Source organism: Mustelus asterias, chromosome 3 (assembly GCF_964213995.1).
Source record: "Mustelus asterias chromosome 3, sMusAst1.hap1.1, whole genome shotgun sequence".
Classification (NCBI taxonomy): domain Eukaryota; kingdom Metazoa; phylum Chordata; class Chondrichthyes; order Carcharhiniformes; family Triakidae; genus Mustelus; species Mustelus asterias.
In genome coordinates this window covers 72,040,662-72,061,086 of record NC_135803.1, presented here as the reverse complement: position 1 = coordinate 72,061,086, position 20,425 = coordinate 72,040,662, and the positions used below count along the sequence as shown (strand labels likewise).

General features: G+C 43.0%; 1 protein-coding gene across 1 annotated transcript in view; it reads left to right on the top strand.

Annotated features, from left to right (window-relative positions):
* kif1aa (kinesin family member 1Aa) overlaps positions 1–19,324 on the top strand; it is a 253,452-nt gene extending 234,128 nt beyond the window's left edge. The window contains exons 31-40 of the mRNA XM_078202933.1: positions 656–791; positions 3,269–3,431; positions 4,570–4,660; positions 5,317–5,435; positions 6,831–6,886; positions 9,465–9,659; positions 13,406–13,514; positions 13,719–13,785; positions 17,022–17,106; positions 19,215–19,324. Coding sequence (XP_078059059.1) covers positions 656–791; positions 3,269–3,431; positions 4,570–4,660; positions 5,317–5,435; positions 6,831–6,886; positions 9,465–9,659; positions 13,406–13,514; positions 13,719–13,785; positions 17,022–17,106; positions 19,215–19,324 — 1,131 coding nt within the window. The remainder of the gene's footprint in view (positions 1–655; positions 792–3,268; positions 3,432–4,569; positions 4,661–5,316; positions 5,436–6,830; positions 6,887–9,464; positions 9,660–13,405; positions 13,515–13,718; positions 13,786–17,021; positions 17,107–19,214) is intronic.
* Positions 19,325–20,425: the final 1,101 nt, after the last annotated feature.

The following is a 20,425-nucleotide window of genomic DNA, read 5'->3' as shown; positions in this document are numbered from 1 at the left end:
CAGGCGTAACATTCAAGAATATAGAAGTATGTTAAATGTATACAAAATATTGATTGGGCCATTGTTGGACCACTCTGTGCAGTTTTGAATATCATGTTGTGAAAAGAACATTAAAGCAGAAGCATAAAATGCTGATTCACTGGGATTCCAGGGATGGCGAATTCGAGTTAGAAGGAAGGACTTGAAATTCTAGGGTTTACTCCACTGGAGTTGAGAAGGCCATGAGAAGAGTTAATAAAGGTGTTTAGATCAGTGATGAGGGTTAGGACATGAGTAATGAAAAGTCAGCATTTTAAAATGTAACTGAGAGTGAGAAGTGAAATTGGAAGAAATGTCTTAATGCAGGGGGTGGTTGGAACAGGGGCACTTTGTTAAGTGAGTGGTTGAGATTGAGACCATTACACCATTAATGGGAAAATTTAATAAATCCTTGAATTAATGGAACATCCAGGATCATAAGGTAGCATAGCTCAGTAGGGTAGTTTAGGATTGTTGCTGAAAAAAGTACAGACAAGATGGGCCAAATGGCCTCCTTTATTGCTGTAAACACCGATATTTTATTAACATTACCATGAATTCCCAGGAGCAGTGCCTGCTGAAGTGATGCTGGGATGGTTATATGAAGTTTACTCTGTGATCCCTCTGTTGTGTTTAGTTTCAGTCGGATTGTTGTACAGCTGGAATGTCTCGCTCTGGGACGTCGCAGGAGGAGTTGCGGATCGTTGAAGGACAGGGTCAATCGAGTGATTCAGGTCCCTCAGCCGATGAGGTCAACAACAATACCTGCGCAGGTATGCACTACACCACCCTATCAAAACCGATGACACCTTACGTCTCACCCAGCTTCGATCATGGTTATAAAGTGTTATTTGGAACGGGAGTATGTGTGTACTTCAGAGATCAAGAATTATTTGAAAAAGATTGTTTCCTTATCCGAGGAAGGATGTTCTTGCTATAGGGGAAGTGCAGCAAAGGCTTACCTGGTTGATTCCTGGGATGGCAGTTCTGCCATATGAAGAGACACTAAGTCGATTAGGATAGTATTCATTGGAGTTTAGAAGGGTGAGAGGGGATCTCATAGAAACTTAGAAAATTCTAACAGGATTAGATAGAATAGATTCTGAAAGAATGTTAACAATGGGGGGGAGAAATTTCTTCACCCAAAGAGTGGTGAATGTGTGGAATTCACTAGCACAGAAAGGAGTTGAGGCCAAAACGTTGTGTTAGCATTGCTGCTGCAAAAAGTACAGACAAGATGGGCCAAATGGCCTCCTTTATTGCTGTAAACACCAATATTCTATTAACATTATCATGACGGAATGTTCAAGATGGAATTAGATACAATTCTTGGGGCTAAAGGGATCAGGGGATATAGGGGGAAGGTGGGATCAAGGTATTGAATTTGATGATTAGCCATGATCATAATGAATGGCGGAGCAGGCTCGAAGGGCTGAATGGCCTACTCCTTCTATTTTCTGTGTGCTTTGGGAACATTTAAACAAGAGAGTTGGAAGGTCCTCGTCCCAATTTGTGCAGACATTATTAAAGCAGATAAATTGATGGGGCAGTATAGTTAGTTATAGCCAGGATGGAAAAATCAGTCTTGTGATCACAGTCCGATTTCTGTTCCTTGAGGGTAAATTTGATTTTGGAAATAGTGGTAAGATTCCCATATCTCCCCTCAGCATTTTTCTCAGTGGTGGGGGGTGGTGTTCCGTTGCTGGCAGTGGGATCCTCTGATCCCACCGCTGTCAATGGAACTTCCCATTGAAGCCACCCTATGCCACTGGGAAACTTGCAGCAGGGGGTGCGTCACCGGCAGGACCAGAGAACCCCGCTGGCGTGAACGGCTGGAGAATTCCAGCCGGTGTAAAATAGAGCCGATATAAATTCAGCCTCGCGTTATACATCTCTCTCAATTCATCCCAATTTCAATAAACTCAACATAAACCAAGTGTTGACCCTGGGTTCTTCTAATTCCCTTGTTTCACAGTTCTTGGTAAAATGCTCTTCATTAATTAGCCCCTGAGCTCTAAAACACAGATATTCTCAACCCGATGAGGAGATTATGATGTTCATCTCAGTTAGATACTATGATCTGGAATGCATCGCCTGAAAGGGTGATGGAAATGGATTGAATAATAATTTTCAAAAGGGAATTGGATGTAACCTTGATATCCAAAAACGTACAGGTGTATGAGAAAACAGCACGCACTTATTGGATCCCTCTCCACCACCTCCAACAAGAGCTTGGAACCTGGGCGATCTTAACTCTTAACACCAATTTCCATCCAAAGCTGGTGGGAGAGAGTCAAAATTGTTGGGTTGGAGTCCAGATATCATTTGGGACCCACATAAACTTCACCAATGTAAATAAAGAAAGGGAGGGGAAGAATCAGAGAAGTTCACAATCACAGGGAAGCCCCAATGTATGCTCGTGGTGTCAGGAGGAGCACTCCAACCGGTCTACAGTCTTAAAAGCAAAATTTAAAAGATGCTGTATGGGAATATTATGGTGTAGTGGTAATGTCACTGGACTAGTGATCCAGGAACCCAAGCTAATGCTCTGGGGACAAATGTTCAAATCCCACCATGGAAGCTGCTGGAATTTACATTGAATTAATAAAATCTGGAATTAAAAGCTAGTCTCAGTAATGGTGACTATGGAACATTGTCGTTTATTGTAAAAACACTTCTGGTTCACTAATGCCATTTAGGGCAGGAAATCTGCCACCCTTACCTTGTGTGACCTATATGTGACTCCAAATCCAAGTACTGTGGCTGACTCTTAACTGCCCTTTGAAATGGCCAAGCAGGCCACTCAGTTAAAAGACAATTCGGGATCGACAATAAATGCATATCTTTGCCAGCGATGCTCATATCCCATGAAGATATAAAAAAACTTCTTGGAAAATTTCCTCCTATTTCCTGGCTGCTGGAAGCTTTTGCTTCCGGGTTTCAGGCAGTGCGGGTTTCAGGCAGTGCAGGCCTCAGTCAGGCTCGTGGTTAAATTGGTGTGCATTTTCCAGTGCCATTTAAAATAGGCCTCAAATCCCGGCTGAGGCAGTAGGCCTTATCTGACTGCAGATTCACCAAAATGTTGAGGAGTGGAATAAAGGCTTGAAACCCCAATCTCCGCCATCTTAAATTCCCCCCACCTTCATCTTAAATTCCCCCTTACCATCTTAAATATGCCTCTTTCTCTGCCCAAGGAAGGCAGAAACAAAACACTCCATTAATTGTTTGTGGCCTTGTTTGGATTCTTCAGCCACCCAGGAGGAGCCCGAAAGTCCAGTGAAGTCACCGGTGGACACCCAGATGGATGGAATTGTAGAACACCTCAGAATTGGCAGCAACTTCACTTTTAGAGTGACAGTTCTACAGGCCTCAAGTATCTCAGCTGAATACGCTGATATTTTCTGTCAGTTCAAGTAAGTCATCCATTGCCATTCTATATCCATGCTATATAGACCAATTGCCATGGCTATGGAGACCAGGCTATATTCATTTATTGTCATATCAGTGGGATCTGTCATGTGTCCATGATATATTGATCTGGTAGCAGTATTTAATATTCATTCTGTGTAAACCCATTTTGCTGCCTATGCTGACTGTGCTGTAATCGTGGGCAGAATTTTATGCTCTCCTTAGCGGGTTTATAGTTGGGGGTGAGTGTAAAATTCCTTCCTACCGGGTTCCTGCATGCCTGGGCCTCTCTGCAATCCTATGCTGGGACAAGCAAGGCCTTGGCTGGTCCACCTCCCCTTGCCCCAATCGAGGCCCTTAAGTAGCAAATTACTGACCACTTGAGGGCCATTGCACTCCCAGCCTCAATTTTTACACTGGTGGGAACAGTTCTGTGGCATCGTCAAAACCCCAAAATAAATTGAGTTCAGGCTTCAGGCAGAAAGGTGAGGGTGCCTCCATCAGCAGTCTCTTAACATCGGGCATCCCCCCACCCTCCTTAAGATCCAGTAACCACAGGACGTCTCACCTCCTGCCCCCCTAACTGGTCTCTTCGCTGACTTCCCAGTTGCCCACTGTCCACCCCCAGACCTCAATATTGCTTGTTAGAGTTAGAAATAGTTGTGGGTCAGGCAAGGATGTGTTCTTTACCAACTCTTTGGATGGCAGGAGGGCAAATCCCACCATTCTAAAACTCCTTGCTCATGTTTTATACATGTATATTTTATATTAAAATGCATTACTGTAACTACAGAAGCCATTTTACAGCCATTCACTGTCACACGTATAAAGCTTTGTTATGTCCTGCTACAGATATCCATTGTGGAGGCTGGCTTCCAAATTATGTCTGTCAAGTCAAACATAAAAAGTTGATTTTTAAAATGAGCCGACTGTCGGAGTTACTGCAGCGCTTGGGCAGCTGTTCTTTTGGGAATGTTGTGTGGGTATCCAGTGGAGCAGATTTTTGATCATTTCTATTCCAATTTCCACACACTGCAGTCCGTAAAGCTCCAAGTCAATTGATATTTCTGTTCAGAACTGATGTCGTCTATCAAAGGACCCTGTGACCAAAGAGGTTCAATTGTGATTTTCTCTCCTTTATAGTTTCATCCATCGCCAAGAGGAAGCCTTTTCGACAGAGCCACTGAAAAACACAGGCCGAGGCCCTCCACTTGGCTTTTACCATGTGCAGAATGTGAGTCTCTCAAATGAAGATATAATTGTGATGATACAGAACCCGCTAGAATGCCCAAACTAACCACTGGTTATAGCAAAGATCTTTTGAAGCGTTCCTACTTTGTGTTCGAGTGCCTTGTGTCACATTGAATTGATGATGATGCTCATTGGGAGTCTCGTATTGTCAGAAAAACCCTATTAATGCCCATTTAAAAACAAACGTGATTCACAGGGCAGTGGGAAAAGTTACTGAAGGCATGGTCAAAGAGATAGGACCCAAAGTGGGAGAGGCAGCAAGGAGTGGTGGGGGAGTTTAAGGAGAAAGTTCCAGGAGATACAGCTGGATGTCTGAAGGCACTCATGCTGAAGGAAAGGGATGCAAATGTATTGGAGGAGATTAGGGGGGGGCCCAACTCAGCTGGCATTAGGGAGGAGCAGTGACAACTGACAAGACTATCAGCCTTGTAGGCTGGCTTCGTTATTCATGCTCCCAGGCAAAGCAGCTTCCTCCATCTGTGAAACCCCATGCTGCTCCTACATTCTACAGCCTTTGACGCAATCCAAATATACCAATGTGCACTTCCACAGGTATTTTACAATTAATACCTTCAGCAGTCCAAAAAATCTTGTTAACTCAAACAGTTGTTCCTATGAAAACTATATATTTTTTTACAGATTGCCGTAGAAGTAACCAAATCCTTCATAGAGTATATTAAGACTCAACCCATTGTCTTCGAGGTATTTGGACATTATCAGCAGCACCCATTTCCACCCCTCTGCAAGGACCTCATCAGGTAGGTACTCCCAGCAAAACCCATTGTCTTCAGCGGCAACACTCCTTTCTTCTGTTTCAAATTCACTCTCTCAGTGTCTTCACATTGTTAAAAGCATTGGATGTTCTATCTAAACTTTAATCCTTTTATACTGTGAAGAGGATTTGAATAAGGCTAACTCCTTGGGCCAGAATTTTATGCTTCATCCCTCTGGCAGTATTGAGACTGTTGGGGGAGGGGCAGTGTAAAATTGCATTGAAGGGATTCCCTCTGGGGTCCAACCCTCCCTGACCTGGAAGAAATAGAAATAGACAAGCTTAAAATCCTAAATCTTGGGTGGGGGTGGGGGTTGGGGGGGGGGTGGGTGCATGGGGGATTGGGGGGTGCCTCCATCAGCAGGACCCTCAAGGCCACCCAGGAGTCTCTACCCTCCATGGGACTCTTGCCACTTACCTGGCCTCCATGTCCTGACACTTCTGGTCACAACTGCGATATGCCTGGAGGGCTTGGAGAGCAGTCATGTAATCTGATTGGCCAGCAACTCTACAAGATGGGAATTCCGTCCAAGTCAGGTCAAATGTCCTGCCTGCTGTCAATCAACACTCATTAGAGAGTAAAATGTCAGCAGGCTGTCAGAGTCGGCAGGGACGTGGTTGAGTCCCCGCCATCCTAAAGATTAAGCTCTTGGTGAGACCACACTTGGAGTATTAAGTGCAGTTTTAGTCTCCTTGTCTCAGAAAAGATATTCTTGCCGTGGAGGGAGTCCAGCAAAGGTTCACCAGACTGACGCCTGGGATGGCAGGATTGTCGTATGAGGAGAGATTGGGTCAAGTGGGCCTGTGTTCGTTGGAATTTAGAAGAGTGAGAGGGGATCTGATTAAAGCGTATAAGATTTTGATAGGGCTGGACAGAGTGAATGCAAGGATGTGGTTTTCTCTGACTGAGGGGTCTAGGACAAGGGGTCACAGTCTCAGGATATGGGGTAGGCCATTTAGATCCGAGATGAGGAGAAACCTTTTCACTCAGAGGGTGGTGAACCTGTAGAATTCTCAACCACAGAAGACTGAAGGCCAAATCATTGAATATATTTACACGAAGAATTAGATAGATTTCTAGACTCTAAAGATATCAAGGGGTATGGGGAGAGAGCAGGAGTATGGCTTTGAGATAGAGGATCAGCCATGATCATGTTGAATGGCAAAGCAGGCTTGAAGGGCTAAATGGTCTACTTCCACTCCCACATCCTCTGATCTTTTGGTCCAATAGGAACCTCAGTATTGGTGAGACATAGAATGTGACTCTCTCGTTGACGTTAACATGTGCTAACAAAATCTCAGCTCAGTGATCTGCCTTTGAATAAAATACTTTCTCTATAATATATTCTAGATGGAATTCACCTGCTCTTTCTCTTCCTAGCCCCCTGAGGCCATCTCGCCGACAATTCCCTCGTGTGATGCCCTTGTCTAAGCCAGGTGAGAGGATTAAAGTTGTCCAAGTATTGTTTTGTATGAAAGTATTTAATTGTACTTCGGAGTCACATCGAGGAGTAAATGGGAAAACAGCACAAGAAGGACCAATTTTGGGGATGCAACTCCCATAACCAATCTACGCCTGCGCTGCATGAGACAATATTGGTAAAGCCCCCCCGCCCCCCGCCCCCCCGCCCCGGGTTGTCAGTCAACTGGAGCAGATGACAGGACTGCTCCACCTAGGAATCCTCAACAGCTGCCAATGTGAGTAAAAGAGGCAATCAGAAATCATCACTCTGATGCCATGGGGAGTGTGCTCCCCGACTCCACAACACTCTCAGTCGCACCTGCTACCCCACCCCTTGCAGAAAGCAGGACTTTCTGTCCCTCCTGGAACTTAACCTTCAGGCTGCTGGTAGCAAGTCAAGCCTCCCAACTCACAACTTTGTCAAAAGGGCACCGCCAACTCATCCAAATTAAGCAAATGAGGACCCCTGGGCCAATTTCAGGCAAGCCTCACACCTCCTATTGTTGACGCCTAGCGTCTGTAATCACCCCTATTTCTATGGATGACAGAACCTACCACAACCAAATTCCACCCCTGAGAAAGTATTTAAATAATTCCTGGATCTTACTCAGTGTCTCAGTAACTGTGGTGTTGTACAAATGGTACAAATCAGGAAGATCCCATCTCCAGTCACTGATCTGTGCCCAAATAAATGCTGGTTGCCTATGAGTTACCTGAGGGTAACTAGTTAAGAGGTTTATAAATAAGAAGTTTAACAATAAAACGTTTAAGAATAAGAGATATTCCTTTTAAGACTGAGATGAGAAGATTTACTTTCTCACAGGGTGATTAGTCTGGAATTCTCTTCCCTAGAAAGTAGTGGAGGCTGGGGCTTTGAAGTTATTCAAGGAAAGGTTAGACAGATTTTTGATCAACTAAGGAGTCAATTGTTATGAGGGGCAGATAGGAAAGTGGAGTTGAGACCACAACCAGACCAGCCGTGATCTTATTGAATGGCAGAGCAGGCTCAAAATGGCCTACATCTGCTCCTATGTTCCTGTGTGTCAGGAATTTTGGCCACAAGCATATAATTTCTTTATAATATCAAAGGGAGGCATTGCACTTTTCAGGCACTATCGAGGTAAAATTTCCAGCCACCTCTGTCACCCTTCCCTGGTAATATGCTAGTAAATATCTGTCTTCCCAGACTCCCTGCATTAACCCGACAGTGGTTGTCACCTTCAGTCTCTCCACTTTACCCTGGCACAAACCTTTAACCTCGATCTCTCTACAATATTTTGGTACCAAACTTTAACCTCAACCTCTCCAGATTACCTTAGGACCTACTTTTAACCTCAATCTCTCCACATTATCCATGTATTAAAATGTCAATCTCTCCAGATTACCCATGCATTAACCTTTAACCTCAATCTCTCTACATTCTACTAAACATGACCTCAGTGTACCAAAATTTCTCTTACACTAGTTTTTAACCTCAGATTCCCTGCTGGTCATTGTTCCATTCCCTCTCTGTGTCTGCCTCACCTTTCCGATGTAAGTTCAAACAGCAATAAGGAAGTGTCTATAAAAAAATCTAATTTTTTAAATGATAGAGCTTTTTCATTACTGAGTTCATGCACTTGCTCAGTGTTAGTAGAATAAAGCATAACTGGATGCATGCTGACGTTTGCTGACATTAGATTCCCAGATACATGCATCCTTTATAAGATACAGTTCTTGGTATCCCTACTGTTTAGCAGCGTCCTTTATTTCCCAAAGGGCTCAGATTACATTCAGTAGCAGTGAAGCATTTACTGTGAGTATTGGATTGTTATCTGTGATGAAATGTGTCCAGTCTGAACCCAGCCAAGCCATTGCTTTGTCTGTGGGGCTTGGAGTGTGAGAGAGAAGAGCCTCAGGAAGAAGGCCCACAACTGCTAGTCAATTGTAGATATAGTCAGTGTCTGGCTTTCTCAGTCATGGACATCTTAAAGGATCATAGAGCTCTGATAGAGGCCATTCACTCCTGGCACTTTGAAAGAGCTATCCAATTGAACCCTTCCCCGCCCTTTTTCCATAACTCTGCAATTTTTTTGCCCTTTTTAAATATATGTCCCTTTAGACAGTTACAACTGTATTTGCTTCCACCACCCTTGCAGACAGTACATTCCAGGTCATCTTAACTCACAACATAAAGAAAATTCTTCTCATTGCCTCTCTGATCCATTTGCTAATTATTGTAAATCTGTAACCTCTGGTTACTGACCCTCTTGCCATGGAAAATCGTTTTTCTCATATGTGGCTGGGGACAGGTGGAGTTACATTGGACTGTTCCAGAGCTGTGGGTAACTATGGTCCTGGAAGGCAGAGAGCTGAGTGGGTTTATCTGTGGTGAGAGGTGCCTTTTATTTTATGCTGGGATGTGTTTAGGTAGAAGCTTAATGGTTTATTGTTTCAATTTGTTGAATACACATCTCTTGACACTCATTAGTTAACCAGTTATCCTCTCATTGGCAGAACTCATGTGATTTTACTATTTCTGTTGTTTCTTTTTGTCTTCATCACGCATCGCAGAGAATGAGAAAGCACTTGTTTTGATTAAGCACCTGATGCCTGATGGGTTGAATCTCCCATTCCTGGACTCGCTGTCCATGCACGCCGTGTCTGCTGCTAATGTCGCTGCTTCCTATCTTTCCGAAGACGAGGTTTATGCCCCCTTGCCCCTTCCTTCTTCCCCTGGTTGTGCTGTCAGGAAAGCCCAGATGCATGGTTCGTAATACTGTACTCTAATGGAAAGTGTGTTTCATTGGATACTTCACCGCTAACAGCTCCCCATATTGTTGGCTAATTTAACTCCCAATCCCCAAACAAATAATTGTTCACCCCAGATGATTGGATATTTCAATCTGCCCAATCCTACAGATTATTGGATGCTTCAATCTCACCTTCCATTCTGATTGGACAACTCACCTCCAAGCTCCCATATCTTAGTTTAAAAAATTTCCCAGTCCTCAGACACTTGATATTTCACCCTGCTTCACACATTCCAGGTAATTCATCATCCAATTTCAAAGCATTCTGAGCTTCAGTTCCTCACTCAAGTGGGTGATTTATCTCCCAATCGCTGTACAACAGACACTTCACCCTCCCTGGCACTCCAGATGTAACTGAGTAATTTATTTCACTCCTTTTATGGCTCTGTACTTTGCCTCCCAGATATGCTTAGGCGATTTTCCCTCCCACTCACCATACCATTGAATACATGTACAGTGTGACAATGTATCAGGACTCCTGAAACTGCCATGGCTTTTCCAGTTGGTTATGTCTTTGTCCACCCCTCAATGTTCTATGTTAATGGGATTCTCTGTGAAAAGCAGTGTTCTGCTGGTAAAATTTCAGTCACTCTGTCCCTGTGGCCTTCCAGATGCAGAGATGTATTAGCAGTTCCCAGAGGTCGGACTATGAGTAAGCGTCACTACATCTCCCTGCTGCTCCTGGTGTTGTACCCAATTCAAAACGACTTTCCATGGGTTGCAATTGTGTGTCATTATTCAACCCTGATCCCGTGTGTCTCTGCTCACCAAGTAAACAAAAGTGGACAAGTGTGCGCAATATTTCACTCAATTGAAGATTAGTCGAACTGGCGGCTAGCTTTGATGATGTGATCTGATGCTGACGCCAACATTATAGAATCTGATGCCATTCATTTACATTTTAAAGTTGAAAACCCTTGGTGGAGAATCGAGGGCTAATGTGTAGAAGACCAGCGAGGTTGGAAACAGAAGCGCAAAGATTAATTAGCAATGCAATGGTGTCATGCTTTATTTTTTAAAAGTCTGCAGAAGGAGAGGTGGACTGGATTAGATAACAACAACTGGCATGCCATCCTAAGTAGTAGGGAGATGACCACAAATTTATCATTGTTACGTCTCATTTTGTAAGGCAGCGCACACTTGGTCCACTGTTGTTATTCAATCATCCCTCCACACTTGCTTCTTTGTTTTATTTCTCATGGTTTGTTTTATTTTGTCTTTGAAGTTAATGAGATTCAGATCCTGGTTTAGCAATCCACTCTGACATCACTCCATACTGAGCATCACTTCTGGGGCCATTTAAAAGCTGCCAGTCAAATGGTGAGGTTATCCATCACCAACCAATATGCTACCTTAGGTGTGATTGAATCTCCCATTGAGTGAGAATCATCTTCCATTTGCAGGTCATTTTAGACAAGAACTTTAAGCTGTCAAAAATAATTCATTTTCATGGAATATATCCAATGTGAGCATCTAATGGGGGTACCTTTGCTTTTTGCTTTGTTTGCTGTGATTGTCTGGGTCAAAGAGCAACGGTCAACATTTAGTTCTCTAAAGATGCTCATTTCCTGAACTTTGATTTCCATGGGAAAAGGTTAAATCCTTTCCGTACAAGACAACTATTTAGCTAGAATGGAGGAGTAATTCAAAACTTTCCTGTGGAGCACTAAAAGATGCAGATTTGATGTCCCCTTTCAGGGAAAGGTTGGTTGTTTTTGAATCACAATTTTTGAGGCACACTCGGATGATAATCACTTATCAATGTGTCTTGCCTTGTGTGAAGAAATCAGAATGAATGGTGAAAAAGATGCTCCAGATGTTCAGTAGAACAGTGCAAGTTCTTAAATAAAGAAACAACTTGCACTTGGATTTTTTTTCTTCCAAAATATACTTTATTCATAAAATTTGTAAAACATTTCGACTTGAAATGACAGAAAGTGTAATAAAATTCACAGTATCTCTATGCAGCATGTCCTACTCTAAGGTGCATCAATACACTTGTAACACTCTGGATATTTATAATGTACATTTGATGTTGGACGGCTAGCCTGAAGGTAAAATGTTACAAATTGGAAATTACAGAGAGTGTAATAGAATTCAGCTTTCTCTATACAGCGTGATGCACTCTGAGTTTAATTCAATACAGTTTCAATACTCTTGATGCTCACAATATACATTTCTTAGAAAGAATAAATCTGAAGTTACCTTGGTGGGTGAGATTGGTGTTTTTTGCAGTGTGCCTTGTATCTTTACCCTAAACTCACCTCTGCATGCTTGTTGTGTTTTGTTGCACTTTTTATTTCATGTGGGAAATTGAGTTTTTGTTTTTATTTCAAGCTATGTTGCGGCAGGATTGTAAGGGGAAATTGTAACTTTCTAGCCTGTGTCTCTTAGCTCCTGTGCCTCCAACCCTACAACTGTCATAAAGTCCAAGGGAACGCCTGTCTCCCCATGCCAACCAATTACTTACATTGTCAGCACCAACAAAAAAATTAACATTAATAAAACTGCTCAAATGTCAGGAATAGCTTTATTATTGAAATATATCCCTAATGCCCTACACTAAACATCGAAGTACAGCCTTAAATACAGACAGCTTTAACCTATTTCCATTTTCTTTCATGCTTGTTCTGCTTTTATTTTGATCGTTTAAGTATTTACTCTGGCTTATTTATAACTTTAAAAACTGATCACTTTATCCTCCTGCCTTCCAATACTTACTTTGGAGTGACTCCCTGAAGTCAGTACTTTAGTTGGCTGAAAGTTAGCTGTCACACCTATTTTCCACTTAATCATTGGACTAATTCTTAAGATTGATGTGATCACAGCTCTCCGATTGGCATCATGGGTGAATTTGTCATGTACAACCCTAAGTTATAAGCGTCGCGGCTGGGTTTGCCTGTACTTCCCACCATAGTCATAGCATTGAGGATTTCAGACACCCACGGGACTGTTGCCAGCAATGCTCAACACCTCTGAGAGCAGAGGAGAGACTGAAAAAAAATAGATATGTGTATGGTGACTCAGTGGTTAGCACTGCTGCCTCAGAGCACCAAGGACCCAGGTTCAATTCCAGCCTTGGGTGACTGTTTATGTGGAATTTGCACGTTCTCTCCATGTCTACGTGGCTTTCCTCCCGCAGTGTGAGTTAGGTGGATTGTCCATGATAAATATGTGGGGGTTACAGGCTTGGGTGGGGGGAGATGGGCCTGGATAAGATGCTCTTTTGGAGAATCAGTGCAGACTTGCACTGTAGGGATTCTATGGATCATGGACACAGCTCACCAAAACATGTTTATTAGAAGAGTTTGTGCCAGGTGATGAAACACCGGCGTGACATAGTTAAATATGAACTCAAAACTGTATAAATATGCCGTGTTCTTACTGGTGTGTGCCCTGTTCTCTGACGTATACATTTTCTTTCAGGTGTGTCCTGTTCCTAAGTTTTAATCTTTCCTTCAGCTGTACTCTGTGGTCAGTCACATTGTGAAAATTATTTTTTGCATAATGATAGATTTGAATTTGACTCAAACTGGATTTGAAAACTAATGTTGTGGTTGGTTCATAATTTAGATGCCTGGCTTTGTTGCTTGACACAGCACCAGGTTTTGGAACGGATAATGCTGGAAGCTGAAGTTTGAACCAATTGCAAGCTTTGGATTTGCACTCTGCTCTCTGACAAATGGTTTATTGTATTCGCAGTACCCGCGACCAAGTTAAACACTATGAACCGACCCGCCGCAGGACAATGCCAGGGCAAGTATGACTTGCTGGTCTTCTTCGAAATCTGTGAGCTGGAGGCTACTGGAGAGTAAGTACCATCCATTATTGCAGCATGACATGAAAGCTGTCAAAGGCCAGCTCATGTTGGGCCCAGGCTCAAACGGTGAACAACAATCATCATTCATGTCCTTCAAAGCTATGTTTCCTTTAGTGTTTGACCCAGTTACCTTCAGAGTTGGCAGCACTCAGAGAATTGGTACACGAAGTGACCATCTCACTTTTCATTTCTCAGGTATATCCCTGCTGTTGTTGACCATAGAGGTGGGATGCCATGTCATGGAACCTTCCTACTGCACCAGGTATTGTTGCATAACCAGCCTCAGATGTGTTGGAACTCTCACATCTGTCCTTGTCAAAGCTGCATCCGAAGAGATTGATTTGTTCTTTCACACAGCTCCCTCTTAATTCTCTATAAAATTCAAATCTAACTGTTACATAAATTCATCTACCTTTTTTTCATTCTTTGCAATCAGGGGCATCACAGGCTGGGCCAGGATTTATTGCCCATCCCTAATTGCCTTTGAACTGAATAACTTGCTAGGCCATTTCAGAGGGGCAGTTAAGAGTCAACCACATTGCTGTGGGGCTGGATTCACATGTAGGCCAGTATCTGGATCTGTACCTTAAGTGCTGTAAGCTATGGGGCTATAGGCCGGGTGCAGGAAGATGGGATTAGAAAGGGCATCTGGGTGTCCTTGAGTCGGCATGGACATGATGGGCCAAATAGCCTCTTTCCATGCTGTAACTTTTCTATGGTTTCTATGGATATAAATTGTCCCATTGGTAAGACGCAGCACGGGTTCATGAAGGGAAGGTCATGTTTGACTAATTTGGTGGAATTATTTGAGAACATTACATGTGCAGTGGACAATGGGGAACCTGTGGATGTGGTGTATCTGGATTTACAGAGGCATTCGACAAGGTGCCGCACCAAAGACTGCTACATAAGATAAAGGTGCACGGTGTTACGGGTAATGTATTAGCATGGATAGAGGATTGGTTAACTAACAGAAAGCAAAGAGTGTGGGTAAATTAGTGTTTTTCTGGTTGGCGATCAGTGACTAGTGGTGTGCCTCAGGGATCAGTGTTGGGACTGCAATTGTTTACGATTTACATAGATGATTAGGAGTTGGGGACCAAGTGTAGTGTGTCAAAATTTGCAGATGACACTAAGATGGGTGGCAGAGCAAAGTGTGCAGAGGACGCTGAGAGTCTGCAAAGGGATATAGATAGTCTAAGTGACTGGGCGAGGGTCTGGCAGATGGAGTACAATGTTGGTAAATGTGAGGTCATCCATTTTTGTAGGAATAACAGCAAAATGGACTATTATTTAAATGGTAAAAAATTGCAGCTTTCTGCTGTGCAGAGGGGCCTTGTGCAGGAATCGCAAGGAGTTGGTTTACAGGTGCAGCAGGTAATTAAGAAGGCAACTGGAATTTTGTCCTTCATTGCTAGAGAGATGGAGTTTAAAAACAGCGAGATTATGTTGCAGCTGTATAAAGTACTGGTGAGGCCACACCTGGAGTACTGTGTACAGTTTGGGTCTCCTTGCTTGAGAAAGGATATATTGGCAGTGGAGGGGGTGCAGAGGAGATTCACTAGGTTGATTCCGGAGTTGAGAGGGTTGGCTTATGAGGAGAGACTGAGTAGACTGGGGTTATACTCATTGGAATTCAGAAGAATGAGGGGAGATCTTATAGAAACATATAAGATTATAAAGGGAATAGATAAGATAGAAGCAGGGAAGTTGTTTCCACTGGCGGGTGAAACTAGAACTACGGGGCATAGCCTCAAAATAAGGGGAAGCAGAATTAGGACTGAGTTGAGGAGGAACTTCTTCACACAAAGGGTTGTGAATCTGTGGAATTCCCTGCCCAGTGAAGCAATTGAGGCTACCTCATCGAATGTTTCTAAGGCAAGGATAGATAAATTTTTGAACAGTAAAGGAATTAAGGGTAATGGTGAACGGGCGGGTAAGTGGAGCTGAGTCCACGAAAAGATCATCTTATTGAATGGCGGAGCAGGCTTGAGGGGCCAGAAGACCTACTCCTACTCCTAGTTCTTATGTTCTTATGTTCTTAAGCTCCAGAGATACCATGCTGCCCACTCAACTTATCTGTATCCTCACTGCACTGTGGCTAGGCGGGATGGTCAGCTGCTGGTTAGTTAACATCTAGTTCTCTTCATTCCTCTCATGAGGCAAATCCATCTTCATCCCTGCTGCTATCTATGACCTCACTGCTAAGTGCAGTATGTTTTGCAATTATAAAATAGTGTAAAGTACACTCACAATGTTGATGATCAGTAATGTGGGAGAAATGGAAAGTACAATATAGATTTGGTCCAGTGATGAATCAACCTTAGACAAAAAGCAACAGCATTGATTACATTGTGAGAGGAAGTCCATTGAATGAATTTGCTTGGCAACTGTAGTAACTAAGAGTGATATTATTCAGGGAGGAACAAGATAAGGATGTGTTGATAGCCCTAACTGAACAACAGAAATGGATGAACTTTGGTAGCTTCACAGTAACAACTGAGGACCATATTTGTGTACACAGAATCATAGAATTCCTACGGTGCAGAAGAGGCCATTCGGCCCATCGAGCTGCGTCAACTCTGACGGAATATTTTACCCAGGTCCTCTTCTCCCGTCCTATCCCAATAACCCCACACATTTACCATGGCTAATCCATCTAACGTACACATCTTGGGACACTAAGGGGCAATTTAATATGGCCAATCCACCCAGCCTGCACATCTTTGGACTTTGGGAGGAAATCAGAGCACCCAGAGGAAACCTGCGCACACAGGGCGAATGTGCAAACTCCACACAGACAGTCACCCAAAGCTGGAATCAAACCCAGGTTCCTGGTGCTGTGAGGCAATAGTGGTAACTCTGTGTCACCATGCTGCCCACATCCTGACTGTTAGGAACTAAATTTTACAAATTTGAGATTCCAGTTCAGTTTTATCCAGTGGGTTCGCATATTGTGAATGAAGGTGCTGACTGCCATCATCAAGTTCCTACATGCACTCCTGTCATATGGATGCATTATCTGCCCCAGTGTATTTTGAGGAGAGGATGCACATTGCAAGTGTTTATCATCACACTAATATTATACACAGCCTAAAAAGTGTCATCACTGTGCAATAGAAACAGCCTCAGTGTAAGACTGAACTCCCTTTACAATACTCAGTTCATTGCAGATGTAGCACCTCCAGTATGTTCAAGGACAGGAACTTTGCAATAATGTCTCTGCAGTGACAATTTGAAATTTTATACACGTATCCCACTAATGTGGGGGAATCATAGAATCCCTACAGGGCAGAAGGAGGCCATTTGGCCCATCAAGTCTGCACTGACAACTGTCCCACCCAGGCCTTAATTCCTGTAGCCCCACGGATTTACCCTACTGGTTCCCCGACACTAAACCACTGTGCCACCCTGATGTTCCAGATCAGCTTGTCATGGTGTATTGTAATTGAGTGAGACTGGTGCCTAACATAGTTCTTTATTCTTGGTTTTTGATAGGGAATTCAGAGGCGGATTACGATCACCATAGTACATGAAACAGGAAGTGACATACGTTGGAAGGAAGTGCGAGAACTGGTTGTTGGTAAGTATGAGGAAAATGTACTGCTGTCATCATTCCTGTTTGTATGTCCTACAATTCCCTGATGTAGCAGCAGTCCTGTGAACATCAATTCACCTCAATGATTATGCAAATCTTAAACAATAATCTGAACACAAAACAAACTCAGCAACAACTTGCAATGATATACTACCTTCAACATAGGAAAGTATCCCAAAGGATTTCACAGGGACTTCAACAATATTCAATTTGACAACAAACCAGAGAAGGTGATTTTTGATGAGGCGACCAAAAGCTTAGTCAAAAAGGTTGGATGGTATTTTTCAACCTTCCACCACCCTCCCAATGGCGTATTTTCTGTTGGCTGATGGTGGAGATGACCCACCAGTGGCAGATAGTGGATCTTCTGGTCCTGTCCGTTTCTTCAGAAGGAACTCTTCAGAAGTGCAGATTACGAAAATACAACAAAACTTACTCCAACTTATAAATCAAAGAAAGAGTTTAATAAAGAAACATCATTATTCCAAACTTGGGGCCTCGCCCTAGGCCACTCCAAGCTCCCAGCAATTCTACTTGGTCTCTTATTTATAGTGAATCAGCTGGTCAGCTATTACATCACTCTGTAATTGGTTCCATGGTTTGCTGGGTCAGCTGACCTTTACATCTTGTTCCCATTGGTCACATTACAACCAATACAAAGTTGTCACTGGTTACACTCTAACATTGCCAATGTCTACAAGGCTTTGCATGCCCTTCACCCTCCGCTACCAGGGAACGCACAGCAGCTGATCACCATCAGTGGGACCAGAAAATCCCAGCAGTACAAAGAGTCAGGAAATTTCAATCATAGGTTTATCAGGAAGAGAGCTGAGGAGATTCAGGCAGAGAATTCCCAACCTGAAGACCTGGCCACTGAAGGCACATCCAGTAATGATTGGGAGAAGGAGGAGAATAGACAAGAGGCTGGGGTTGCTGCAGGGTTGTGGCAATTGAGATTATGGGGATAAGGAGGAACAAGGTCAGAGAGCAACTTGAGCATCAGAATTGGGTGCTACAACCTAGAGGTTACAACTGGGCAACAGCCCCTCTGGAAGTGTGACAAATTAGAGCTTCCACTCCCCAGTCTAGTCCATTAATCATTCATCAGGGGGTCGTTTACTTAAAGTGGTTGGCACCCACATTGTTTAAGTGTTTATGCTGCTCCCTGATCAGCTGCTCCTTGCCGTACAGTGATTCTCCATTTAACGTTGTCCTGTTTCATGTTGTTTCACATCTGGAAGATATGGTGAGAAAAGCTGGCTGTGTAGCTGGTGTGTTGCACACGGCTTTTCTCGTCTGAGTCAGCACATAGAGAAGAAAGAATTCTGCCCCTAATATCTCAGAAGGCTTGGGACTTCAAGAAATGAAAGAACTTGCAATTGGACAATGTTTTTCATGCCATCAGAATGTCCCAGTGTGTTTTACAGCCAATACAGTACTTTTTATGGAATATAATTGAGTATTCTAATGTAGGAAATGCAGCAGCCAATTTGCACACAGCAAGGTCCACAAAGAGCAGTGAGCTAATGGTTTGATAATCTGTTTTAGTGATATTGATTTGAGCAAATATTGGCCAGGGCACTGGGGACAACTTTCCTGCTCTTATACAAATAGCGCTGTGGAATCTTTGCCATCCACCCAAGAGGCAGATAGGTGAGTATTTGTTTGACATTTCATCTGAAGGGTAGTTTTGGCAGTCCAGCACTCCTTCAGTATTGTGCTGAAATGTCAGCCTGGATTACACGCTCAGGTCTCTGCCGTGAGATTTCAAACCACAACCATAAAACTTAGGTGCAAGAGTACTACCAACGCAGCCAGGCCTGATACTTGGAAAGTGAATGGAGTGGTTAACCTACCAAGCCAGTCAGGCTTCCTACACTATGACAATTCATTTAATTTAGAAAAGTAAGAATAAAGGAGAAAAATATTTGTACAAGCTTCATTGTACTGTGGGCTTCTAAATACACTGCCTGTATGTAGATAATTTTACAGCTCGACTGAGAGCACACACAAGAGAGAGACCTTTGGAAAAGGAACAGGTCAGGGGTTGGATTGGCTTCAGTAACCAGTCATGTATTTGTCTCTGTTGGTAGGTCGAATCCGGAACACGCCAGAGTCAGATGATTCCGTCATTGACCCCAACATTCTGTCTCTGAATATTCTAACTGCTGGCTACACACACCCATCCCTGGAGGATCGGTAGGTATTAAACAGGGGAGTCACTCGTGCATAGTTTGACGCTGCCTGATTTTTACTAACTGCATAGCACTTTTTTGTTAACGTTCTTAAATGATTTTCAGATCTCTCCTCTTCTGCTGAATTTCCAACAGTCACTTGGTGTTTCCTTTTCTCCGGCTACCTCTTTATTCAGGAGTGAAGGACTGTTCAATTCTTCAGCTGTTTCCTGCACAATTTCTCCCTTTTTACCTTATGAAAACACTTCATTCTGAACAACTCTCTGAGGCACAGCCTACAGGACTAGATGTTGAGTAAAACTTCTCCTGCATGGTTGTGTCAAGCATTCGCAGTTCAGGTGCCCCATAGATCAGATACAGGGAATAGCTTTTTCTACAGTCTCCCAACAACTATCCCCAGGTCAGGTAAGGGCTAGATTAGTTACATGTTAAAGCTTGCTCTACACTCTCTCAGTAAATACTTCCAGGTCGGGTATGCCACAAATTAAATATAGAATAAATCTTCCTCTAAGCCCCATCAGTCATTCCCAGATCATATACAACACAGATTAGATATATGTTGCCAATACACTATTCCACCATGTGCTCCCAATTCAAATACAATGCCGATTAGATATAGAGTGAAGCTCTCACTAACATTGTTCCATTAAACACTCCCATGTTGGGTACATCATTGATTCGATATAACAGAAAACCTTGGACCTAACCTATGTTGTTCCTGAGTAATGGGATAGGGAGTCCTGACACTACATAGAACACCATGCCCTTCCATTGAATATAACTCCACATTGCATGCATCACCCACACACAGCAAGAAAGTGAGAGAGTGAAACCATTTAAACTCAATGTACTTAATATGCAAAATAATTTGCTTTGAATAGTGTTCGAGCTCTAGTTTAACTAAATTGTCATAATTTTATGCTTTAACTTTGCTTCTTCAGTTGTTATGTGAAACTATTTAAATTCATTGATTGGGTTGCTCTTTAGTAGCTGGCAAGGTGGCCTCTATTATTCTGCTCTTCGTAGATTTCTAGCTACTTGGTGTTCCTTGCTTTTGCAAAAGTGGATAGTGCTTTTCTTCCTCCTGTGGAGATTTTAAAAACAGTGGC